Below are 27,757 nucleotides of genomic sequence, written 5' to 3'. Positions count from 1 at the left end.
AAAATTAAGTCAGGGCTATAATTCCTATGCAGAACAGATTTCATCCAGCAGGCCAAAGATGGCTACCCTCAGAACATCCTCCTTGAATGACTGGCCCTTGGTTGTTCCCTGGGATCTTGCACTTAAGGAAGGTTCCCACCATTTCCTAGCTGGTTAAGAGTGGCTCACTGTGCCTAAGTGCTGGTACAATCAATGTGCTTAAGGCCGTACACTTGATTTCCTTCTGGAAACCTGGGATTTTGGCACATGCTAAGGAGAAGATGCCTATGTGATTAGCGTTTGATGAAAACCTTGGGCACTGAGTACCCATAAGCCTCGTACTGGCAGACAACATTTCACTTGTGCTGTCCTAATTTCATGCTGGAGGAATTAAGCACATCCTGCTAACTCCATAGAGAAAGGATTCCTGGAAGCCTGCGCTTGGTCTCCTCTGGACTTCACCCCATGCACCTTTTCTCTGTGCTGATTGGCCTTCCTAGCCTGTCCCCATACGAAACCACAGGCATGAGTGCAACTATATGCTGAGTCCTGTGAGCTCTTCTAGTGAATAATCAAATCTGGGTGCCGTTGGGGAGCCTCTAACACAACTGCATTATATGAAATTTTTATTATTTGGGTTGATGTCTTACACGTGGTTACAGTCAGAAGGTTATGTCACAGAATACCTGTCCTGGAATCTCTTTTTCTTGGTATTTGCCTAGAAAATTCCTACATTCCTATATATCCATTTGAGGAAAGGTTTCAAAGGAATAGATGAAATCATGATGTCAGAAAGTGTGAAACAAGCAACACTCCGATTTTACTCAGAAAAACAAAAGAGAGAGAATCCTGGTGGTTGCCACTATGTTCTACCATATACAAGTTCCTCTCAAATATGAAAAATAAGTTCATTTTCTCCAACTCACTAGGACTTAGTTCATTTTTCTGGCAGATAGGAATCAAAGAAGTAACAGGGATCGTTCTAGAAAAAACAGAACTATCAGACCCAGTATAAAAACATACTACCGATTATATTCTTTTTGTCTCGTTTCCTTAATTTCTTAGAAAATTAAAAATATAGTTCACCTATTAAAGGCAGTTATTGCCAAAATAATCAAAAAGTCATAATTACTGTGTCCAAATTGTCAGGGGAATTATCCACTCCACCCTGAAAACAGCAGATTTGAGCATTGAAGATCAATAGGACCCATTTGGGGGAAGGCAAAGTGAGTTATCTTCTATATAATTGGTTCAAAACTTGGTATTCCAATTGGCCACATATTCTTGTTAAGTCACAGCTTACCAATTTGTGAAAAAAATATTAAAGCAGTTCACTTTAAAACTGTACCCTACAAAAATTTCTACCTGACAATCCAGAAAATGCTTTCAATCTTGACAGGACATCATCACGGACACTATCACTGTCACTATCACTGTGTGTACAGGTAGAAAGTCGTTTTGCCTAAGAAACTCATAAAGATGTCACAAACTTGAGATTAGGTAGCCCAATGCCTTAGAAGGAAATATACATATATGTTCAACATGCATATGGTGGAAATGTATTCTAATAGTAGAAGATTCCAAGACAATTTTCCTTAGAGCTTTCTGTAGGGATGAAATTCAGAAAGGCAGACTAAAAGGAGAGATATCAGAAGAAGGCCAATCAAAAGAAAATAAAGAGAGACAGCACTAACAAAATACAGTCAGGTATTCAAACATAACAAAAAAGACACAAGCAAAAATAATCCCACATTGACTTTTTTACTGACATCACTAGAATTCCCAAACTACGGAGAACTAGTAGATTCAGCGCATCACCTGACATTTTCTCCTTGTTATGATATTAGTTTTCTGCAATAACATATTGACACGAGGTCGGTTTCTCCAGTCTGCTGCTCTAGAAACTATTTCTGATCAAAACTTAAAGCTATTAAAAATACAGCTGTCTCGGGATTCCGTGCCAGAGACAGGGCCTGACAGTGGCTTCCAGCTGTTGCTGCCAGATTTTTGTCCCAGTATTCATCCAGAAGAGTTCATCAAGGACTTGAGGAAAACCCCAAGTACTCCCACAAGCAGCAGGTAAGAACGACAACACTTTTCCTCACACTTGACTCCTAGGTTTTGACAATTATGGAAAAATGCTGGGCAAGTATACTCACCAGGCTAGACCATTTTCCCTTGACCCTGCCTGGGTAGGTGTTGCATTTACAAAAAGTTAGATAGGACCTTGGTTGATATGTTATTTTTCCACGTTTGGACACCGAAAGCACCAACCACGTAAATAAAAGGCCTTAACTCACAAATTGTTCTTTTGAAAAGGTTACCACCAGAGAACTTTTAAAAGTTAAATCCAACTTTCTTTGTAGTAATTTGATAAAATACTCCTGCTTGAAGTTTTTGAAAATTTTCTCCACATCACTTCCTCTAATTCCTCGCCTACTTTTTCCCTAGCACTCCTCAGTCTTCTTTACTAACTGCCATTCTTCCATCCATCCTCTCTAAAATGGTATCCCCAGGGTTTGTTCACTGGCCTTCTCATTCTCCATGTTCTCCATCATGGACAAGCTCAATCTTTATCCAAGCTATGACTCTGCCTAATAATTCTAAGCAGATTATTTCAAATCTGCACCTCCAATCTTGAAGGTCTATCTCCAGCTGGAAACTCCTATTATTCAATTATCCAAATACTGAGAATATCCTACATGGATATTCCATCAAAGTCAACATATACAGAAAACTACTGGTCTTCCTCATTCCTGCTGCTCTCCTCTGTTCATCTGATAAAGTCCTACTCATTCTTCATGTCCAATTTAAATGCTGGTGCACAACCTGGAAACCTCTGAATCTTCTGAGAGTTCTCTCTCACCCCCTAACTTTTTATATTCAGGAATCACAAACTCATATTAACTGTACTGTTTCTGTCTCTGCTTTATCTTTCCCCTGCCACTGCCCTAGTCAAACATGAGTTCTTAACTGATGATTTTCACAGGGGAAAAAAAAAGCCACCAAATATTATTGTTATTTCTTAAACGACTAAAAAATTTTCAGCAAAACAAATGAGAAAGACCCAAGGCCCAGAAAAAAAAAATTAATGGAGTAAACTGAACCCCCTGACGTTTTCAATCTACACAGCTGAAAGTTTCACAATGGACTAATACCAGGCTAAGAAAACAAGAGCTTCCTTTGCCTCCCAGTCTCTTTATGTGGTTTCCTATAACCTATCCTCCATATGAGGGTTCAGAAAACTACGGCCACAGGCCAAATCCAACCTGCCATCTGGTTCTGTAAATAATGTTTTATTGGGGCATAGTCCCAGGTCTTCACTTACATATTGCTACGGCTGCTTTCACACTACAAGGGCAGAGCTGAGAGACCACATCACCTAAAATATTCACTGGCTCTTTAGGGAAAAAGGCTTGGTGATCTGTATTTTATGCCATAACCAGAGTGTCCTAACTCAAATCTAATCTTCTTAGTCTTCGGCTTCAAATTCTCCAAACTCCCTGCATCAAATACTGCCGCCTCCCTCCCTAAGAGCCCTTCCATATTCTTCATTCTTGCTAGAGAATCACAACTTTATTTGGATATTGCTGTCTCCATACACAAAGAAGGTGGCCTCACCCTGGCTTCAAAAAGAGAAAGGATTATTCTAAGCTAATCACAGTACCTGATTTACCAGGGACCAGTTTAGGAGTGAGTATGTGATGTAACCTAGTCTTTAAAATGCTAGAGGAAGGCTACTGCAAGCCTCTTCCTAGTGAAAAGAAACACCTAAAGAAAAGCAGTCCTTCCCACCCACTGGATGTTGCCATGTGAGAGTATGATACCTGGAGCTGTCGCTAATTAGCCACCCCAGAAAGGAGAAATAAAAACACCACCAACTCCAAAACTGAACAAGAGATGACTGGGATCCTGATGACATCACCGAACCATCAAAACATTTCTGGTTCCTACTGTTTTCGTCGCTGTTAGAAGTCACCTATTATTTGCCGCTAAAAGCATTCTACCGAAGAAACTTCCCAAGGCCTATCGGGTAAGATCTACTCCTTTCTATAGCACTGACAAACTTCCATAAGCTTGTCTTACCTAGGTATTCACCTCATTCCCAACCATTCCCATAGCACACGTTTTCTACCAGCAAAACCCAACTGCTCATAAATCCTGCTAAGTTCACTCGTACACCTTCGCCTCTGCACTGCTGTGTACTCCGCCAAACACGTAATCGTGACAGTTTACAAACATTGTCAAACATACAAATGTTGGTCCTGCCAAACATTGTCATTCTGCCTCTCTACCTGGCAAACTGAACTACTCACCCTGCATGCTTACCGTAGGTTCTACCCAGTCTTTGAAAACTCTGACTCCTCACCGTGAACTTACGGTAACTGGAACAAATGCCAATACAAAATAACAATGATAATTATAAACTCTACGAGACTCTGGCACCTAGTAAGCACTAAAGAGAGTAAATAATACAAATGACAGGGATAACAACAAACTCCTGGGGTGCAGAGACTGGTTTTTGAATGTTTGTATTCTACAACAGGATAACACTTAGTAGCTAAAAGGCACTTAAGAGTGACTTGTGAAGTGAACAAATGGACGTGAATAAAAATGATTCCTTTGAAAATTATTTTTAAAAACCACAGAAACTTTTCTGTTTCAAAAACCGCAAGGACAGCTCTATTCTCTTATGAGCACCTTCATGATCCAAACGCTGTCTGCTCGATCTTTGCCTTTGCTGTAACTTCCAAAACTAACCTACAGAAGGTCTTTGGTAACAGTCTACCAGGTTAAAGCTTTCTTCCTACTTTTCAGATTGTGCAGTGCACTAGGTGCCACAACTAGGGAGCAACAGTAGCATTTTGTGTGTGTGTGTGATTGTGAAACATCTTTGTGCTTTTATTATAATTCCTGGAGCCCAAGTTGCCCTATTTGAATACTTATGAAGATAAAATTTTGACTAATGGCAACAGAGTATCTTATTCTAACAAAATTACACTGTCGTGACAATTCTCCAAGAAACAGAAGAAAACATTGTTCTAATGAAGTCAACATATCTCATTCTGGATTTGTTGTTGTTGTTGTTTTTAAATATTTATTTATTTTGAGAGAGACAGAGCATGCATGTACAGGGGAGGGGCAGAGAGAGAAGGAAAAGGGAAAATGCCACACAGGCTCTGAGCTGTCAGCAAAGAGCCTGACAGAGAAGTCTGACACAGGACTCCGACTCACCAACTGTGAGATGATGACGACCTGAGCTGAAATCAAGAGTTGGACACTTAACCGACGTAGCCACCCAAGCGCCCCTCTCTTTCTGTTTTGATTTATGAGGAGTGAAGTTGATAACGGTGAGACCTTGATACAATATGTGAAATAACCTATGCCTCTCAACAAGGCATTGCTTTTCTTTGGTACTACTGGCAGCTATCTGTAAAAAACAATCTCATTGGCATTGCTGCACACTAGCTAAGTTTTGCAGTTCTTATGATTTGCCATTTGTTTATGGTACCAGGGCAGTACTGTAGAATTCCCAGTTTTAGGGCTGGTTAATTTTTTTTCAACGTTTATTTATTTTTTTGGGACCGAGAGAGACAGAGCATGAACGGGGGAGGGGCAGAGAGAGAGGGAGACACAGAATCGGAAACAGGCTCCAGGCTCTGAGCCATCAGCCCAGAGCCTGAGGCGGGGCTCGAACTCACAGACCACGAGATCGTGACCTGGCTGAAGTCAGATGCTTAACCGACTGCGCCACCCAGGCGCCCCTAGCTGGTTAATTTTTTAATGAGACAAATCACTAGGTAACAATATTTACTAAATATAATCCATTTATAAACATTTTATAAAAGATCCATTTTTATAGCAAGTGCAATTTGTTATAATATGTTTATGGACGAAACATAAAACCTACTAACTTAAAAATCTTTTTTCCTCTGGGCACCTGGATGGCTCAGTTGGTGAAGCATCTGACCTTGGCTCAGGTCGTGATCTCGCAGCTCACGAGTTCGAGCCGCACATTGGTCTCTCTGCTGTCAGTGGTGGAGCCTGCTTTGGATCCTCTGTCTACCTCCCTCTGCCCCTCTCCTGCTCGCTCGCTCTCTCTCTCTCTCTCTTTCTCTCTCAAAATTAAATAAACAGTTAACAAAGCATTTTCGTATTTATTACACAAAGATGTCACATGGTATTTTAGGGGTCACGACTAAAATAATGAATTTCTTCTCAGATAATACTGCCTCATATTTTCAATTACCTACAGTTAACTTCTTAAATCATTCTGAACATTAGACTCTAAAGAAAGAAATTAAGAAAGAAAATGAATACACATGCAATTTACACATTGGTGTTCTTTTCTTCATTGTTCTTTCATTATCAAAACACCCTTACTCTGACTTTACCTATGTTAGGACCACCAAGAGCAATTCACTATGTAAAGTCTTACCTGGATTGCTATTTTGCAAAGAATTTTTAAGCATGATTTCTTCTTTATGGTGGCAAATTATTTCGTCACTGCTATGTATAAAAAAGGGTGATAAATAATATTACTATTTTAATGCTGATATGAAAAACATTTACGAAATGCATCAAATTCTTAGAGTATTTCAAATAATATCAGAGCAAATATCAAAACTTGAATTACCCCATATACTTCAAATTTGTACATTCTAGAAGCCTTTCATTAAGTCTCTACTTAAAGAAGAAAAAAACAGGAAGATGAACCAGTCATGAATTGAGGGCATTCTAGCTTAGTCAATTAAAACTAGCTTGCCAGGGGCACCTGGGTAGTTAAGCACCCAACTTTAGCTCAGGTCATGATCTCACGGGTTATGGCTTTGAGCCCCACGTCAGGCTCTGTGCTGATAGCGCAGAGCCTGGAGCCTGCTTCGGATTCTGTGTCTCCCTCTCTCTCTGCAACCACCCCCCACCCCAGCTCATACTCCGTCTCCCTCTATCAAAAGTAAATACACATCAAATAGTAATGAGAATAATTAGAATTCGCTTGCCAGGATGGAAAGAGTTTGGAACTCAGAAGTTCTAGCTCTATAACCTATAGCTATTTGTTCTTGGAGAAGCCACTTCTCTTTGGCTCAAAATCTCCCTCTATAAAACAAGGGAAATTACTGCCTTAGTTTACAAGGTTGATAAGAGGATTTAATGAGATATTATACCCAAAACATGGCCTCTCAGGCCATGGCCTCTTAGGTGATGCTCATTACTCTGGGAAGGGCAAGATGAGACCTTCCATGACCTCAGAAAAGATGCTCCAACAGGATTTAAAGTGGTGATCCAGGGGCACCTGGGTGGCTCAGTCCGTTGGGCATCCAACTCTTGATCTCAGCTTGGGTATTGATCTCAGGCTCATGAGTTCGAGCCCCATGGTGGACTCCACGCTGGGCATGGAGCCTACTTAAAAAAAAAAAGGCAGGGGTACAGATCTACTAACAAAGGAGAAAGGGAAGTCCGATCTCTTCCTGCAGCATCATTTGAACCTCTCTGACAGCTTAGAATGGTCCCAACTAACATCTTCTGGCCAAAAAAAAGACAAACAAGATCCTCAAAGGGTAACTCATAAGGAAAGTCTAGGCTAAGATATGGGTTCCACATAAGGTCTTTGAGCGTGGAGGGACAGGGGTGTATGGCGAAAGCCAGGAGGCCCAGCTGCCCCAACAGGGTGCTGGTGCTTTGGGAGAGCTGCTGAGCATATGTGCATGTGCAGTGAACAAAAGAAACTTTGTAACTTTGAAATCTAAGTGTGGATCACCATGAAGACTGAAAAATCTGGATCAGCAAGGGAATCCTGGGAGCAAAGGTCAATCACCACCAGACTGCAGCACCAGTTTCAACAGCAATGGCACAGAAACAGAATCAAAGAAAACTGTAGAATGATCAGATGCCCTTTTGTCCCCTCCAAATGACTTGTGAAAGAGGACTGTCTCTTTGGTCTTAGGGTGCTCCTTAGGTTCTTGTAAAATTCAAGGGACAGAGTACAGGAGATAGCCCTCAAAGGAAAGTACAGGGTCCTCTACAAAACTGAACATTTCAAGACCCAGGTTACTAGTTAGAAAACGCAGAGATGTAACATTATTTGTGCCCCATGAAGACGGGTTATACTTGAAATGAAATGCATAATCCTGGACGATAAAGGTCTCAAAAGTCCTGAGATAAAGAATCCTGCACACATTCCTACTTCTAACTAGTCTAGTCCTTTGCTTGATTTCTGGCTCATGTTGTGGACTAACCGACTGCCATTCCAAAACTGCCTGACCAAACTACGAAATCCCATCTGTTCCATACGAAGATAACAGTTACATTATTTTAAAACTCAGTTTAGTAATAACTAGCATTTTAATACAAACACTTACAGATTAAAACCCTTAATATAAGCATATTCATCTGTAGCCCATCCATATACATCTTGAGGAAAAGGGTCAATACCTTGCTGAAGAAGAAGCCTGACTACATTTGTTGCGTCATAATTTACAGCAAGCATGAAGGCTGTTCTAAAATAACAGAGATAACTTCACTCTTAGGAATCTAGAGTTATTTAAACAGCTAATTTGATACGCTGTATCAGGTTAATATCTTGCCTATCTGTTCAGAATCGACCATTTACATGTTTCAGTGTTCATCTTTGTAAATGATCTCCAAGGCCAAAATGAAGGGACAAAAAGGAAGCTTCTTGTCCCACTTGGGTGATGTATTATAGAGTTGCTAATTTAAAGTCCTTTGATAAACAAGAAACTATGCTGAGGTCACTTATCCGAATAGGTAAAGATTTTAAAAAAGAATTCCCCATGTCTTCCTTAATCTGATACGGTGCACTTCAAAGCCATCTAGAGGTCAAGTAATTATAGAAACTATCTGCAGGCTTAAAATGATAATATTTTAATGCGAATGCTAACAAAATAGGCATAATTATAGTTAAGGATGCTGATAAGCGTATGGTAGGCGCTAAATTAAATGCTATGTATATAAAACATTATTTACGCACAACCACCCTTGAAGGATATATTATCATCATCCTTTTCATATCAGGAAACATATTTAGTGATGATACGTAACTCTCCCAAGGTCACAACACCTAGCCAGTAGGAAAGCTATGAATCAACTTAGTCTTGTGTGAATCTAAAGCACATCTCTTCCTTCTTTATCACCCACCTATTACTTATCCTCATTAAAGGAAAAGTCTATTCAGTTAAAGTTATCTTTCATCTTTCTACTCCTACCAATTAAAAATAAAATCAAAAATACATATACTGGACATGAAAAAGGGTAACACCTGATGAGACCTGGTAATAGCAATTAATCATCACTTAGAGATCACCTAACGACATCAGTATTCCTCAAAAAAGAAAAAAAAAGCAATTTAAAGAAAAGTGTCATCCAGAAGACAAAACAAATCCTATTTATGTTTAATACGCATCTTTTTTTAAACATTTATTTGCTTTTGGGAGACAGAGCTCAAGCAAGGGAGAGGGAGAGAGAGAGGGATACACAGAATCCAAAGCAGCTCCAGGCTCCGAGCCGTCAGCTCAGAGCCCGACGTGGGGCTCGAACCCACGAACCATGACACCATGACCACAGCCAAAGTCATAGACTTAACCAACTGAGCCACCCAGGCACCCCAATATACTTCTTTGAAGGAAAAGTGTATATGAAGTAGAAGTTCTTTTTGTTTTAAGTTTATTTACGATTATTTTGAGAAAGAGAGAGAGTGTACGTGAGAGTGTGGGCAACGGGCAGAGACAGAGAGAGAGAGAGAGAGAGAGAGAGAGAGAGAGAGAGAGAGATTGAGAATCTGAAGCAGGCTCTACACTGTCAGCACAGAGCCTGATGTGGGGTTCAACCCACGAACCATGAGATGATCACATGAGCCAAAGTCGGATGCTTAACTAACTGAGCCACCTAGGTGCCTCTACGAAATAGAAGTTTAAAAAAATACCATAAAAGGGTTAAGAAGGCCAATATTGTGTCATAAAGTAAATTAAGAGCTGAGAGTTCACCCTTTATAAAACTAATATGAAATCCCTTTAGTTAACACAAAATCATGTGGCAGAAAAAACAAACACACAAACAAAAAAACCCACTGCAGGAGCAACTGGGGGACTCAGTTGGTTGAGCATCAGACTCTTGACCTCAGCTCGGGTCTTGATCTCAGAGCCATGAGTTCAGGCCCAGTGTTGGACTCCAGGCCGAGCATGGAACCTACTTAAAAATAAACCCTGCAAATGACATGAGTCAACATCATCAAGGAATATGAATTCTGCTATACCCTGTTCTTCATGTTGCCCAGTCAGATTAATTGCTTTCTGCCTAACTGGTGATGTGTTGACATTTTTCACTATATAATTATAAATTAATCTTCTTCTTCTGAAGTTAATCTTCCTGACTTGAATAATTATTACCACTCTAGAACCATACTAAGGTTTAAAAGAAAACTACTGCACCTTTTTAATTTATCCTCTGCATGTATATTTGCCGCCTTTTCTACTAAAAATTCCACTATTTGCTGTTTGTTTTCATTTACAGCAACTAGAAGTGGTGTGAAGTTATCCTGTAAAAGAGCAAAAACAATTCAGAATTTACAAAATTACACCTTTCCATACGGAATTTTAAAACATACAAAAGATCCTCTAAACTTAAACATATAATACAAAAAGTAAATAAAAAATGGCCTCTTCCTTCCCACCCCTGTGCTTTCACCTGCTGCTGCTCCTCTTTAAAATAGCCCTCCTCCACTGGGGCACCTGGGTGGCTCAGTTGGTTAAGTGACCAATTGCAGCTCAGGTCATGATCTCAGGGTTTGTGAGTTTGATCCCTGCATTGTGCTCTATGCTGACCGCACACAGCCTGTAGCCTGTTCCAGATTCTGTGTCTCCCCCCCCCCCCCGCCCTCGCTCTCTCTCTCTCTCAAAAAGAAATACACATTAAAAATTGTTTTTAATAAAATAGCCCTCCTCCACCTTCTTCAACAGATTATATGCAGTCATTCTCCCAAACTCAATTCAAACACTGACTGGTTCCAAGATCGTTGCTTCTATCACAGTACTCATGGTGGTATACTGTAGTTATTGTTCCCTGTCTAAACCAAGAGCTTCTTGAGAGCAGGGGCTATTTCTTATCTCTATATCTCCAAACTCCAAAACACAGCAGTAAATGCTTTAAGTACTTTTACTGAATTAATAACCTAAACGATGATCTCTGGAGCAGTGTTTCTTAAATTATCTTCCAAAGAATACGTACTTTGCCAGAAGGTAAGTACTATGTCCCAATGGAAAGATTTCATGATCACCTATGTTTGAGAAATATTATAAAACTGCATTATATGTCTGGCATTACAAAAATCCATTTAAATCTGCTCAATCCCCATCTGACAATCCTTTTTGTGGCAAACATTCACATTTGAGGAATCAGAGTTTCAGGGATATAGTTTGGAGAGCTTTCTGATAAAGGTGAAGCTTTTCCCCAAGTTATACAAACTTGCTTGTCTTCTGTCAGTGGTATCAGGATCCACTGACATCCGAGATGTCAACATAAGGCATTCCTGCTCCAAATGGGTCACTAAGGAGATGGGCTCAGAACTCCAAGAGATAAGCTTCAAATGAACTTTGATTCCTTAATATTAAATAGCCCATGGGCTTTCTCTTTAGCATTTATAAAATGCTAAAGTTTTATCTTAACTGTTAGGAAGCTCAATATGAAATTTTATTCTCAATTATAATAATCCTGGGACCCTAATGCATACCTACTACTAAAACAATCTGTTTGTATTCTAGTTGTATTCCAGTTTCCACTGGAATAGCTACTTACTTTATATTTTAGGCAAAATATAAATCGGAAATAAAAATATAATGGCTTATCAGTAAAAACTCAAACGCTGGTTTCTACAGATCATGTTTAGCATAATGAAAGTGACCACATTATCTGCACTTTTTGGGGAACAATGCTGAGGAGAAAGAGAATATTGTCTGCAATAGGCATAACCTATTCAACTGTAACCATGATTAATCTAATACGGTTTGCAAATATTCCAATAGGAATACGATTATTCAAATTTTGTTTCTTTTAATGTTTATTTATTTTTGACAGAGAGAGAGAGAGAGACAGAGCATGAGCGGGCAAGGGGCAGAGAGAGACGGAGACACAGAATCCAAAGCAGGCTACAGGCTCTGAGCTGTCAGCACAGAGCCCCACACGGGGCTCGAACTCACAGACCGCGAGATCATGACCTGAGCCGAAGTCGGACACTCAACCGACTGAGCCACCCAGGCGCCCCAGGAATACGATGATTTATAGTACACAGAAGGAAAAAGTGTCTTGTTTTCAAACTAACTTATGGGGCACCTGGGTGGCTCAGTCAGTTAAAAGGCCAACTTCGGTTCAGGTCATGATGTCATGGTTTGTGAGTTCAAGCCCTGCACTGGGCTCTATGCTGACAGCTCAGCCTGGAGCCTGCTTGGGATTCTGTGTCTCCCTTTCTCTCTGCCCCTCCCCCACTGATGCAGGTGCTGCCTCTCCTTCAAAATCAATAAACATTAAAAAAATACCTACAATACAAAAACAACTTAGAAAGTCTAACTTGGAAAATTCAATCCTATTCCGAAGACATTAACATAAAATACAAAATATAATTACAAATCAATATGGATTGCCTTCAAAACCTTGAAAACTTTATCAAAATAGACCATAAAACAGAGGCGCCTGGGTAGCTCAGTCAGTTAAGCATCTGACTCTTGACTTTGGCTCAAGTCATGGTCTCATGATTCATGAGTTCAAACCCAGTGCCTCCTAGGGATTCTCTCTCTCTCTTTCTCAAAATTAACTTAAAAAAAATTACCAAGGTTTCTTTGTGTCCCAAAAGAGATCTGATTAGCACAGTCTAAGAATATATATATATATATATATGTATTTACGTATATATATTTATATGTGTGTGTATATGTATATATATATATACATATATATATATAGAGAGAGAGAGATCATAAAACAGTAATTGCAAACGCAATGCTTATGGAGGCAAAGTAGGTGACTCGAGTAAGTGAAGAACCTAAGTGGGACAGTAGCAAACTGGAGACACACATGCCTCATATAAAAAGGGCAGCCGCTGGAATGCATACCAAACAGTAGTATGGGCTCAAAGTACCCGGTATGATTCTGTAAGAAAAGTCTGAAATCCAGATTTCTGCATGAGTGTCATAATTTTAAACGTTGACTCAATTTATGGAGGAAACTAAACACATCCAGGGGCCAAATTTAGTCAATAGCCCACGGGTATTTTGGTTGTGCATAAAGCAAATATTTGTATGTAAATCTTTCCTGAAGTATCAGTATCACGTTTTACCAAACACTTAGGCCCCAACATGTAATAAAAATTGCTATTAAGACTCATAAGAGGGGAGCCTGGGTGGCTTAGTCAGTTGAGCATCTGACGCTTGACTTCAGCTCAGGTCATGATCCCAGGGTTGTGGGCCTGAGTCCTGCATCAGGCTTGGCACTGAGCTTGGAGCCTGCTTGAGGTTCTCCCTCTCTCCCTCTGCCCTTCTCCCCCACTCACACTCTCTCTGTCTAAAAGAATCACAACAAAAAGACTCGTAACACCCACTTTAAGATTTTTTCCAACGCTTATTAAAACTGCAATCTATCTGTGTTTAATTCTCCCAGAATGTTAATCAAATAGACAAATTAGTTCACAACCATGCTGAAACTAAATTATTCAAACAATTCCCAACTGTATTGTCACTAACTACATTTCCATGTTTAAAACTACCATTTGGCATATGCCAGGGCTATATGAACTTAACAGACATCATAAGACAGTCTGTCACATAGCTTCAACTAATAAAAAAGATTCAAGACTCTCCTCTTGCAATCAGAAAAACACTGCTTGTAATAACCAAATGGCTATGAATATGAGAGAGAGAGAGAGAGAGAGAGAGAGAGAGAGAGAGCAAGCGTGAGCGAGTAGGGGAGGGGCAGGGAGAGAGACTCTCATGTGTCTCTGCACCATCAGTGCAGAGCCCAATGTGGGGCTCGAACTCACAAACCATGAGATCACAACCTGAGTGGAAGTCGGACGCTTAATCAACCGAACAACCCGGATACCCCTCCCTTCAGTAGTTAGCTTTTTCTTTTTCTTTTTTAAATGTCCACTTATTTGTGAAAGAGAGAGAAAGAGCACGAGCAGGGGAGGGGCAAAAAGAGAGGGAGACTACAGAATATGAAGCAGGCTCCAGTCTCTGTCTAACCTGTCAGCACAGAGTCCAACACGGGGCTAGAACTTGTGAACCGTGAGATGATGACCTGAGCCTGAAGTCAGATGCTTAACCGGCTGAGCCACCCACACACCCCAGTAGTTCTGAACCAAGAGTTGTAGCACAGTCTCAAAGAAAATATTTCTGAATATCCATGTCTATGTATACATGTTACTAGATTTACTCAAACTCTTCAGGGGAGAGTTTAGGCTTGTAAAAAAAAAAAAAATTTGAAACTTCCTCAGGGCACTGTGATTCCCCACCACAATTCTAGCTGAGAGCTGGTGCAGCAGACAGTCACATCAGTCTCATGTATGTGGCCAACTCCCTCTATCATTTGAAGATTTAGCCAAAAGAATGACTTATCAAAACTGCATTTAATCTCCCTGAGCAGAGGTAGAACAGGGACTAAATGTAAAGTCAAAATGCAACTTGATTTCATTACTTTTAAACTTCTTACTTCCCATCAAGATATTCTAGATTTCAGAACAGAGTTTAGACTCTTATCTAAGTGGCTTTTTCTGCCAGAATAGGATTATATGACAGTTAATTATTTGTTCTTTCCTCTCCTTGCCCACTTCATCAACCACCTGTTCACTGCCAATCTGATTTCCTCTGAGTCCTCCTACACTTGGTCTCTAGGCAGGTTTACAACTCACTCTTTCCCTAAGTAACAATTATTCCCCTTGAAAATTGAAGACTCCTTGACTAAACATATAAACTGAAGGGGAAAAAAAATAAAACAAACAGCCTCTTCTTGTTATTTTCTCTCACTTGCCAAATTTCCAAATTGGCCCACTTAGTTCTGACTGCTCCCTCCTTTCCCCTTTTTCCTCTTAAGCCTTGGCCAATAAAAGATAAATCCCATTTTTATAAATCACTTTTCTACCAAATGTGAACTTGTCAACAGCAGCAATATTTTTTATTGTAAAATGCATTTGTTTTCTTTGAGTTTTAAGACAAAGCCTAGGGCAAATTTTGCTTTCCTGTGTTGTTTTTCACTAATAAAAAAAAATTGGATGGGAAAAAATATTTGAAAACAGAGTAAGTTTTACGTTTAACAAATATATTGTTTTCATAAGTATTTGCCATAAATACATAAAACAAGGCAGTATTCTCTAATGTTTCTTTAGAAGTATCCTTATTTAAAATGAAATCTTAGGGGTGCCTAGGTGGCTCAGTTGGTAGAGCATCCAACTTCGACTCAGGTCTTGATCTCATGGCTCATGAGTTCATGCCCTGCATTGGGCTCTGTGCTGACAGCTGGGAGCCTGGAGCCTGCTTCAGATTCTGTGTCTCCCACTCTCTCTCTCTGCCCCTCTCCCACTCTTGTTCTGTCTCTGTCTCTCTCTCTCAAAAATAAATAAAAAATAATAAGAAGGAAGAAAGAAAGAAAGAAAGAAAGAACAAAAGAAAGAAAGAAAGAAAGAAAGAAAGAAAGAAAGAAAGAAAGAAAGAAAGAAAAAGAAATCTTAGATAAATAAGTTATTTCCAAATATTTTCATTCAGGGAATACTTGAACTTCCAAATACGTAAAATTGACCCTACCCGTGTCAACCAAGGGTGTTCCTTCAGGGGCTTCAGCAGTGAGAGGTAATGCATGTCAAGGAAAAGGCAGGCGGGCCAGCAAGTGTGGCCATCATCTACTCCCCATGTACAGCTACAACCCTGCTGAGGAGCTACACAAGGTTGAGCGGGAGCTACTCTCTGAAGTGGGACACCCCAACATGGTACATGGTTGGCCGAGTGGCTACCAACACAAGTAGATGCCTTTGCTGGATGTCAAGACATGACCTGACCCCAATGCCCTCATCTTGAGAGCACCGGGGCCTGCAGTGCCCAGCACCTACAATTGCTGCTTTTTCCTCCTGCTTGCACACAACCAAGCTCTCCCTGCTGGGTCTGGGTCTCCATTCCTCCTCCCACCTATCCCCAGCAGCACCCCTTGCCTAAGCTCCTGCATAGCACCCAGCCTCCATCATCACCTCACTCCCCTCACTAGACCTTTAGTCCTTTATGGGCTCTGAGACTACCATCCACTTATAGGCACTAATGGAAACATTTTCTTTCTGGGGTGGAAGGGTGGCTGGGAGATACAACTTTGCCCTTTCTGTGGACACTACCTTTTTCTAGCCCTCCCTGACTTGGCATTGGAGTTATTTCCATGATGACAGGGCCTGATGGATAGAATTCAGGAGTGAGTGTGTGTGTGTGTGTGTGTGTGTGTGTGTCTGTGTGTGTGTGAAATAAAACATTTTGAGGCTAAAATATTCATGTATATATATATAATTTCAAATAATGTATAAATTAGTTCTTTACCTTATTTCTTGCTTCAGTATCCGCATTGTATAGCAGCAGCTTCTCTATTATGGATATATTATCACCAAAGGCCGCATAGTGGAGAGCAGTGTTGCCACTCACATCCCTAATATTTGGATCGGCACCGTTTTCCAATAGTATGTTTACACATTTCTCTTCCTGGCACTGTACGGCCTGTCAGTGATATGCCAAGAAACAGAGTGTAAATTCTGAGAATTTTAAGTAAGCATGCCACAGGTTTCACCGATTCGTTTTGTTTCAAGGCAATAACTTCATTTCATTCTAAGGAATGACATCAAATCCATCTCAGGCAGACATAGCTGCTACTACACACCTTCATGAGAGCTGTCCTGTTTTCATGATCACAGAGGTTAAGCTGGCATTTCCTCTCTACTAGGAGGGTCACCACTTCTGGATGGCCATTGGCACAGGCCAAATGGAGAGCAGTCCTAAAAAAGTGAGAGGACTTTTTAGGAAATGATAGTGCACTCTCTCAAAACATGCAGTTAATTCAGGAAATTGTAAACATTAAGTAGCATGTTATTCCTATGCCTCCAAAACAAAGATTCAGTTTTCCTCTGGAGAAAGTACAATATTTAGTAGTGATTACTCATCACACCAATAAAAGAGCAGCATGTTTGAAGAGAAAGAGCATGACCTCGGGATTCAGCTCCACCAGGGTTTCAATCCTAGTTTAACTCTGTCACTCACTAGTTATTGCTTAGACTTATCCTCAATGTCCTCAACAAAAGGGGATAAAAATAGTAGTTGTCTCGGGTCACCTGGCTAGCTCAGTCTGAAGAGCATGTAACTCTTGATCTCAGGGTCGTGAGTTTGAAGCCCCACAGTAGGTGTAGAGATTACAAAAAAAAAATGATCATAAGAAAATGAAATGAAATGAAATGAAATGAAATGAAATGAAATGAAATGAAATGAAATGAAATAAAATACACAGTAGTTATCTCACAAGACCTCGTTGTGATGCTTAAGTGAGGATCTATGCAAGTATTTAGAACACTTCCTAGCACAAATAACATCTCAATAGTTGTTGGGTAGTATAATTTTTACCATTACTACTGCTTTACATAGACAACACTTCAATTAGGTACCTTGATACAATTACACCTACTTTGCAGACATGTTTTAAGGATTAGCAAGAATACTGCATTCCAATGATTCTAAGATGCTCATTTTGTCACATTTTAATATCTCTGACATTGGAATGCAATTTATAACTCAAGATGTCTTACAACTGTAACTGGCAGGACTTTAAAAAAAAATTATTGGTACATAAAATAGTGGGACACCATAGAATCTTGGTGCCTTCCATTATGTGAAATGATGGTATATACAATAGGTCTATTGCAGTTCTAGTCATATGATTGGCATTTAAATAAATTTTAGTTCTAAAAAGCATTATAGGAAAAGAGGACTAAATTAACCAAAGGAAAACATTTTTAAGGACTTCTTACTTTGCCTCTCAAGAAAGTTTAAGCCAAAGGAAACTCAGGATTCCAATGACCAGGACCAGCTCATTTTATTAAATATTGAGGTCTACAGATTGTACGAAAATCAAGTATTTCCAATGATCAATATTAGTACTTACTCCTCTCATAAATTTCAAAAGGGCAGGTAAAGGTTATCTTTTACAATTTCCTATCTCCAGAAACTTTGAAAGGAAGGAGGAAAACTTCCATTGAGATTAAGTCCTAATACTTCAATGTAAAATTTCTCATGTTAGGGGTGCCTTGCCGGTTCAGTCAGTAGAGCATAGGACCTTGATCTCAGGGTTGTCAATTTGCCCCACGATGGGTATAGAGATTACTTAAATATAAAATCTGGTGCAGAGCCTGCTTTAGATGCTCTGTCCCTCCTCTCCCTGTCCCCCTCCCCCTGCTCATGCTTTCACCCTCAACAATGAACAACACTTAAAACATAAAGTAAACAAGATAACAGCTGGGGCACCTGGGTGGCTCAGTCTGTTAAGCGTGCAGCTCTTGATTTGGGCTCAAGTCACGATCTCATGTTCACTGGCTCAAGCCCCGTGCTGGGACTCTTTGAAAAGTGTATTGGACTAACAATGAAGCCACAGAAAGACAAATAAAGAAACTGATCCCATTCACAATTGCACCAAGAAGCATAAAATACCTAGGAATAAATCTAACCAAAGATGTAAAGGATCTGTATGCTGAAAACTATAGAAAGCTTATGAAGGTAATTGAAGAAGATTTAAAGAAATGGAAAGACATTCCCTGCTCATGGATTGGAAAAATAAATATTGTCAAAATGTCAATACTACCCAAAGCTATCTACACATTCAATGCAATCCCAATCAAAATTGCACCAGCATTCTTCTCGAAATTAGAACAAGCAATCCTAAAATTCATATGGAACCACAAAAGGCCCCGAATAGCCAAAGGAATTTTGAAGAAGAAGACCAAAGCAGGAGGCATCACAATCCCAGACTTTAGCCTCTACTACAAAGCTGTCATCATCAAGACAGCATGGTATTGGCACAAAAACAGACACACAGACCAATGGAATAGAATAGAAACCCCAGAACTAGACCCACGAACGTATGGCCAACTCATCTTTGACAAAGCAGGAAAGAACATCCAATGGAAAAAAGACAGCCTCTTTAACAAATGGTGCTGGGAGAACTGGACAGCAACATGCAGAAGGTTGAAACTAGACCACTTTCTCACACCATTTACAAAAATAAACTCAAAATGGATAAAGGACCTAAATGTGAGACAGGAAACCATCAGAACCTTAGAGGAGAAAGCAGGAAAAGACCTCTCTGACCTCAGCCGTAGCAATCTCTTACTCGACACATCCCCAAAGGCAAGGGAATTAAAAGCAAAAGTGAATTACTGGGACCTTATGAAGATAAAAAGCTTCTGCACAGCAAAGGAAACAACCAACAAAACTAAAAGGCAACCAACGGAATGGGAAAAGATATTTGCAAATGACATAACGGACAAAGGGCTAGTATCTAAAATCTATAAAGAGCTCACCAAACTCCACAGCCGAAAAACAAATAACCCAGTGAAGAAATGGGCAGAAAACATGAATAGACACTTCTCTAAAGAAGACATCCAGATGGCCAATAGGCACATGAAAAGATGTTCAGCATCGCTCCTTATCAGGGAAATACAAATCAAAACCACACTCAGGTATCACCTCACGCCAGTCAGAGTGGCCAAAATGAACAAATCAGGAGACTATAGATGCTGGAGAGGATGTGGAGAAACGGGAACCCTCTTGCACTGTTGGTGGGAATGCAAATTGGTGCAGCCGCTCTGGAAAGCAGTGTGGAGGTTCCTCACAAAATTAAAAATTGACCTACCCTATGACCCAGCAATAGCACTGCTAGGAATTTATCCAAGGGATACAGGAGTACTGATGCATAGGAGCACTTGTAGCCCAATGTTCATAGCAGCACTCTCAACAATAGCCAAATTATGGAAAGAGCCTAAATGTCCATCAACTGATGAATGGATAAAGAAATTGTGGTATATATACACAATGGAATACTATGTGGCAATGAGAAAAAATGAAATATGGCCTTTTGTAGCAACGTGGATGGAACTGGAGAGTGTAATGCTAAGTGAAATAAGCCATACAGAGAAAGACAGATACCATATGGTTTCACTCTTATGTGGATCCTGAGAAACTTAACAGGAACCCATGGGGGAGGGGAAGGGAAAAAAAAAAAAGAGGTTAGAGTGGGAGAGAGCCAAAGCATAAGAGACTGTTAAAAACTGAGAACAAACTGAGGGTTGATGGGGGGTGGGAGGGAGGGGAGGGTGGGTGATGGGTATTGAGGAGGGCACCTTTTGGGATGAGCACTGGGTGTTGTATGGAAACCAATTTGTCAATAAATTTCATATATATATAATAAATAAATAAATAAATAAATAAATAAATAAATAAATAAATAAACGTTAAAAAAATTAAAAAAAAAAAAAAGAAAAGTGTATTGGAAAAGTTCCTGCTTTCAGCACGGGGTCTGCTTGGCATTCTCTCTCTGTCCCTCCATTCCCCCCACTCCCCACCCCCACCCCACCCCTCTCAAAAAATAAATAAATAAACTTCAAAAAATAAAATCTTTAGAAAATAAATCAATAAAATTTCTCATCCTGCTCATACAGTGCAAAATGAAGTCTTTGAGAACTAAAGGATCTTGGGTAGAGTATGTCCGCTATAGAATATATGTGCAGGTTCTAGTTGATAAATAAATGGATGGAAAGAGTGCATAGTTGGAGAGTTCAATAGTTTTAAAGAAAAGGTATATAAAGGAAAGCATACTTCTGAAACAGTAAATAATCACTTATATTTGCTAGGTCTTATTTTTTTTTTCATAAGCACACAACTAAGATATTTTATTTTCATGACTAATATAAATCATTTACCTATTACATGTAATAAAGCTACCTATAACAGAAAACATATGTATATGCTTAATATATGCATAATAAAATCTACAAGTGCAAATAAAAAATACTCCCTTTACTTCTGAAGAGGCCACCAAAAGTTGTCCAGATATGCCAATCCTCAAAAAACATTTTAATTAACTCATTTTTCTTATTTTACATCCGAAAATATTTTTTAACACAAAGTGAGAAATTATTTTTATGTATATAAGATTCATATTCTTGCTCTTCTCCAGGATTACTTCAACGATAATCAACCCTTTCTGTTGATAATAAACTTTTAATAGGACCTTTATATACCTTTTCCTGTAGAAAGCACAGATTTTCTTTGAAGGAAAAGAAAAATGCATGTAAATACAAAGGTTCAGAAATCACAAATGTCATCACATTTTGTGCAATTTGGGGCTTAACATAAAACCATAGTCTGCTTGTGTGTACCTATGATCACACTGATTTTTGTTCTCACTTAATGATCAGCTAAAGCACAGCTCTGCGTCTCTGTGTATATCTATTATCTGTGCCACCTTCAATGATCACATATCCATCTTATGGATGTAATGCCATTTACTTATAAAAGCCATTATACGAGTTCTTCTTAATACATTGCTATTTTAAATAGTGCTGAGAAAAGCAAAATGTATGTCATTTATCACTAGTGATTTCCTAAAGATATTTTAGTAGAAATAAAATTGATGGGTAAAAGGAATACATATTTTTTAAATGTGGTACCTACACCAAATTGTCTATTGGAAAGTCGAAAACAACTTAAACTTTAAGCGGCAGTATAAGCACCATCACTCTATTTTCACAAAGGTTGTAGATGGAAAACGGTATTTCAGTCCCTTTTTAACTTAAATTTCTTTTTTCCCAGGGACGCTATATTTCCCTATGTCCACTGGTCCCTTGTAGATATGCAAAGAAGTACTTTGCACGATTTCAAATTACAGATTGTTGTTCGTTTTGATTTCAAAGACTTCTCTGTAAAACGAAGATATATCCTGTTGTCTGATACAAATATGTTGTAAATATTTGCAAGTGCATTGTCTTTTATTTTAATAATATTATTTTCTGATAGAGGCTTTTAGGTTTTTATGTTGCTAAACCAATCTCGAGAAATCTTGATTTAAAATTTTTTTTAATATTTATTTGTTTTTGGGACACAGAGACACAGCGTGCAAGCAAGGGAGGGGAAGAGAGAGAGGGAGACACAGAATCTGAGCTGTCAGCACAGAGCCTGAAGCGGGGCTCCAACCCACAAAGCACGGGATCATGACCTGGGCCAAAGTCAGACCGCTCAACCAACTGAGCCACCCAGGGGCTCCAATTTTTTTTGAGAGGGAGAAATAGAGAGAGAGAGAGAGAGAGAGAGAGAGAGAGAGAGAGGCAAAACAGAATCCCAAGCATGTTCCACATTGACAGCAGGGAGCCCGGCGAAGGACTTGAACCCACGAACCCCTGAGATTATGACCTGAGCCGAAATCAAGAGTCAGAGGCTTAACTGACTGAGCCACCCAGGCACCCCCCCAAAAGTCTTGTTTTCAAGTCATTTTTAGGATGCTAAAGAGGCATTTGTGGGTTTTTTTTTTCTGTTACTTTTCTTATTTTGCATATTACAATTTTTAAATTTATATCCCATCTGGAACTTATTTTAGGGAGATAAAATTCTAATAAGTTTTCTCCAAATTGGCTGTTTCTCCACTACTTACGAATAATTCACCTTTTCCTACTACTATGAAAGGTCACCAGTGTCAAATTTTAAAGTCTTATGTATATTTGAGCGTTGGTCATGGTCTACTCTGCACCACTCCTTTATCTGTCTTTTCAGCTGTTTGTAAATGAATAATTTGTGGAAATTTCAGGTACATTTGGATATCTGGAAGGGCAAATCTACCTCCTATATAAAAACATAAGTTCTTAGGTTAATTCCAGTTCGTTAACATACAGTTTCTATCAGTTTCAGATGTACAAGACAGTGAGTCCAAAAATTTCCTTAATGACATCACAAGAAGAGCACGTGTAGCTCAAAATTCTAAAAACCAGGAGGCTTTCATTTGCTTTACCTAAAACTGACAAATACAGGAAGGGTACACATTTTGAGAAAAAGAAGTCCTCCTATTCAGAGCCATCTTCCACTTCAAAATGTCCTTCCCAGGTCCCTCAGTGAATAGCACACATACCTAAGTGTACACAGACATAAACTGGATACTGGATTTTGTCCCAAGAATTTCTAGCCCAGAAGTTGATTACGGGAATTATTTCTCCCATTATGCACTTTTCTATGTATGACATTATGGTATGAAAATGAGTCCATTAAAAACAACATGTTGTCGACACTTAATTTCGTGTGTATTACTATTGAAATTTGGGTAAATCACGTCAAACTTGAGAGTCAAGTGGTCTATTCAGGAAGTAACGAGTACGTGCCAGGGCAGCTGAAGATTTTGTTTTTGCCGCTCACGCTGTCGGCCTGGGTGCTAGACCACGTAGGGTTCCCACGAGGGGCAGCAGGACCTCAGGAGGGAAGAGAACCCAGCTCCCCGAGGGAGGGCTCCGATGCACAGGTAGAGCTAGGCCAGGTGTGCTCTTCTCCCAGGTCCGTCCCGCCTCCTCCCTGCCAGCCTCCAAGCCCCTATTACCTGTTCATCTTGTCTCTATCATCCACGCCAATTTCCCCCAAGAGCAGAATCTGCTGCACTTGCGCTACGTTGCCCACGCAGGCAGCCTTGTGGATATTTCTGAGATCTCTGTCTCGGACGTGGTAACCCAACAGCAAGTTGTCAGTTCTATTATTCTCCTGCCCAACGCCCCTGCCCTGCCTCTGCAAGCCAGAAGCGGAGCCCAAGGGCGACAGGCCTTTCTGCCTCCCGAACCCCCAAACCCTCTTCATTGCGAGGCCTGCGGGCTCCACGGAGACTTCACCCCGCCCTCCCTTTCCACTACCTCCCGAGCCCAACACTAGCGCCGGAGATAGGCCAAACCCGCCTGGCCACAACACCCCAGCAGTGAGGATCCGCGTTTGCGTAGCTGCCACTTCTCGGTAACCCGCCGCAAGCAATACCGCCAAACACAAGCGCGCTTGCGCACTTCAGAAGAGGCAATCACTGCGCATGCGCACAGAGGCCTAACTGTCAACGGTACCCACAGCTCGGACACCGCCCCCCCCCCCCCCGCCAACGCCCAGCGCGGCGCAGCGATCGGAGGAGAGGGGGCTCCGGTGGGGGGTGGGGCGGGGGCCCAAGCCGCGGAACCCAGCGGGAGCCAGCACCTCTGTTCGCCACGCTCCGGTGTCGCCTCGGCACCCTTCTCGCCCCACGCGCGCCTCCGGGGGGCCCGTCCCCCGCGCCGCAGCCCTGGGTGCAGCCAGGCGGCCGTGCCTGGACCGCGGGAAGGGGTGGAGGTGGGGGCGTGAGGCGGGGATAGGGACCGGGCCCGGCGACGCCCTCGAAGCCTGGAACCCGCTGCAGCCGCCGCCGGACCCGAGATGGGGCGAGAGGCTGCGGCGGAAGCCAGCATCTCCCAGCCTGGGGCTCCGGGGGCCGCGGAGCCAACGCCGCCGCCGCCGCCGCCGCCGCCGCTGCCTCCGCTGCTGGAGGCAGTGGCTGGAGATGGGTGAGTTGACCCTGGCGTCCCGGGGGACCCGCGCTGCAGCCCCTCCATCCACGCACTCCTGGCCCTCCGCCTCCATCTCCGTGCTCCCGGCACGACCCCCACCCCACGCTGTCAGGGCTCCCACAGCCCTCTCCCTCCCTGAGAGTGACCCCAGGTGCGGGAGCGGGAGCCCCAGGCCCTGGGGTTGGGCGCTTCGAGACAGGGAGGTGGGGGCGGGATGCCAAGAAGACTACTGGGCTCCGACGCGCCCCCACCCAAGCCCCGCGAAGTGCAGCGAACGGAGGGGAGGGGGCTCCAGTGGGAGGGGGGCCCAAGCGGCGGAACCCAGGCAGAGCCAGCACCTCTGCTCGCCGTGCTCGGGTCTTGCCTGGGCACCCTTCTCGCCCCACGCTCGCCTCCCAGGGGGCCCCTTCCCCACGCCGCGTCCCGGGGTGCAGCCAGGCGGCCGTGCCTGGACCGCGGGAAGGCGTGGAGGTGGGGGCGTGAGGCGGGGATGGGGGCCGGCCCGGGGCCGCGACGCCCGCGATGCCGGGCTCCAGCCGCAGCCGCCGCCAGAGACTGAGATGGGGCAAGAGGCGGTGGCGGACGCCAGCATCTCTCTGCCGGGGGCCCTGGGGGCTGCGGAGACGCCGCCGCCGCCGCCGCCCCCGCCGCTTCTGCCTCCGCTGCTGAGACCAGACTGGAGATGGGTGAGTTGACTCTGGCGTCCCGGGGGACCCGCAGCCCCTGCATCCATGCCGCAGCCCCTCCATCCACGCACTCATGGCCCTCTGCCTCCATCTCAGCGCTCCGGGCCCAACACCCACCCCACCAAGCCGTCAGGGCTTCCACAGCCCCCTCCCTCCTGAGCGTGACTCTAGGGGCGGGAGTGGGAGCCCCGGGACCGGGGGTTGTGGGCGTCCAGACAGGGAGGTGGGGACGGGATTCCAGGGAGACTACTGGGCTCTGACGCCCTCTCCCCCAACCTGGCTGGCCCCAGGACCTTTCCCAGGCCCCAGAGGGCAAAGCCTCATGCCTTAGATGCCCTCCCTAGACCTGGGCTGGGGGCGTCGCCCAGGCGCGGGGCTCAAAAGGCGCTTTGTGCGCTGTGCCCCCCACCACCCAAGCCTCCGGAGCGGTTCCAGAACAGGGCGGGTGCGGAGGCTGGGACTGTGGCTGCTTGTGGGGACCAGGCGGAGAGGCGTGGGTAGAGCACCCCTAGTCCTTTCCTTGGGGTTGGGGTTGGGGCGGGGGCGGGGCGCGGCGAGGCTCAGGCGCTTTTCACTGCACTGCCCAGAGTGGGGAAGGGAACCTGGCTGGGGGAGGGCGCTATCAATATCTGCAAATAGAGAGTTCTGGAAGCTGGGGTGGGGAGGAGAGCTTGGGTGTAAATGGGAACGGTGGCGCCTGAGCTGGGTGGGGTGCCATGAGAAGCAGAGGTGGGTCTCAGCCAGCCCTAGTAGCTGGAGGTCAGGTGACTCTCCTGGCTCTGGAAGACTCCCTACAAGGCCTGTGGGCAGGAATACTACCCCAGAGAGACCCCTCCATGGCCCCCCAGAAGTGGCACTGCCCCAACCCCATAGCACTCCTTGCCACTCCTGGGACACCAGTCCTGACCTGCCTTGATGGGGAGCTGTGGATGTTGGCGGGTCACCTCCCCGGGCAGGGCAGGTACTGAAGATCCAGGCCTCCGGGTGCTGAGGAGATAGGCACAGGGTCTTGGGAAAGTTTGGAAGAGGTTCTGGCAGCCCAGGGAGGAGAGAGAAGTTGCTGGAAGAGTTGGCTTGCTCAGCACTGAAGGGAAGGGCACTCTAGGTAGAGGCAATGGCTGGAGCAGAGGCTGTGAGATGTGAGCGCCTGGTCGGGGTGGAGAGTTGTGGAAGGGGGGTCTGGTCAGGCACGGGAGTGACCCACGTGAACGAAGGGAAGGAGGGCCGGGTGGAGGTGAGGTGTCAGGCCATCCCAGGGAGCTGGCACAAGCAAGCTCCCAAGGACAGCGAGGCGCTGATGGGGCGGGCAGTGCTGGCATCTGGCTCAGCAGGCCCTCTGGAGTCTGCCCAGGGTCTCTGCTGTGGTCAGGACTGCTTGGCCCACATCTGCCGGTGGCTGGACCACCCCAAGCAAGTCCGCTTTCTGAGTCTCAGTGTCCACATGTGTCAAATGGGGCGACTCCTCCACAGGGTTGTGGGGAGGTCTGCATGAGGTGATGAGTGTAGGGAGCCCAGCACCTGAGAAGGCCTCGGGAAATCCTTGGCCACTGTGCCAGTTTGTGTACCTGGAAAACGGGGGCGTTGATGTCAGCTGGTGGGCCAGGCTCACTTTACCCGGTGGCGATGAGGATCCTGTGAGGGCTGGATGTGACCCGGGGAAGCCAGGGGCTGGGGGCACTGCAAGTCCGTGTGCTCATGCTATTCTGGAAGAAGAGAGAAGCAGTGGGCGGTGGCCGGGGCGGGGTGGTCCTCCTTGTGCCCCTATGGGCACCTTAGCCATGGCATTCAACGGACCCTGCTGTGTTCCCCAAGGCCAAAGCCTCTTTGTTCTCCATGCTGCACGATGCACCCCTCCCTCCTAGTCAGCCCTAGCCCTGCACATGGGGGACCAGGGCTCCCTTCCAGAAGGGTCTTCAGACACTGAGACCAACAAACACAATATCTTCCTGTGAGGGGCACTGTCATGGGCAGCCGGGTGGAGAGGGCACAGACCTTAGCCCCAGGAGAATGGAATGTAGTTGGGCAGTAAAGCCAGTCGGGTCTCCATGGTCTTGTGCAGCACTGTGCTGGCTGCTTAGGGGTGTGGGGGGGGGGGGCGGGGGTGGGGGGGTGGGGGGTTGGGAGTTGCACTAATTGCACCATGGGACAGTCAAGGGCAGAAGTGAAAAGCAAGGACTCCAGATCCAGTGGCCCACGTTCAAATCTCAACTCTGCTACTTCTTATTGTGTGAACGTGGACTAGTGACTCTGCCTCTCTGTGCCTCTGTTTTCTTGCCTCTGAAATGGGAACGAGGCACATTAGTGCTATTTGAACAGCTCGGTTCAGTTTCTAGTGGGCATTTACGCCCCGTTTTCCAGAATGGGTCTCCCAGGTCACCCCTGCCTCCTGGAAGACTACACAGCCTGCTCCAGTAGGCTATTGTCTTTTTTGTGTGTGTGAGTCCCTATAGGTGGGGGCCTGCCTTTCTGTGTC

At 43.5% G+C, this 27,757-nt stretch overlaps 1 protein-coding gene across 1 annotated transcript in view; it reads right to left on the bottom strand.

The window, feature by feature from the left end:
* The window catches only part of LOC124518523 (ankyrin repeat domain-containing protein 26-like), a 105,181-nt gene extending 81,308 nt beyond the window's left edge, over positions 1-23,873 (bottom strand). Inside the window, exons 1-4 of the mRNA XM_047088518.1 lie at positions 23,623-23,873; positions 16,885-16,999; positions 16,551-16,724; positions 10,425-10,531 (exon numbers count right to left, since the gene is read on the bottom strand). Coding sequence (XP_046944474.1) covers positions 10,425-10,531; positions 16,551-16,724; positions 16,885-16,999; positions 23,623-23,873 — 647 coding nt within the window. The remainder of the gene's footprint in view (positions 1-10,424; positions 10,532-16,550; positions 16,725-16,884; positions 17,000-23,622) is intronic.
* Positions 23,874-27,757: the final 3,884 nt, after the last annotated feature.

The sequence above is a fragment of the Lynx rufus genome, unplaced genomic scaffold, assembly GCF_022079265.1.
Source record: "Lynx rufus isolate CCGP_SWC_20201006 ecotype Redwood Valley unplaced genomic scaffold, mLynRuf1.p SCAF_24, whole genome shotgun sequence".
In the NCBI taxonomy this organism is placed as follows: Eukaryota; Metazoa; Chordata; class Mammalia; order Carnivora; family Felidae; genus Lynx; species Lynx rufus.
This window is presented reverse-complemented; position numbering and strand designations above follow the sequence as displayed.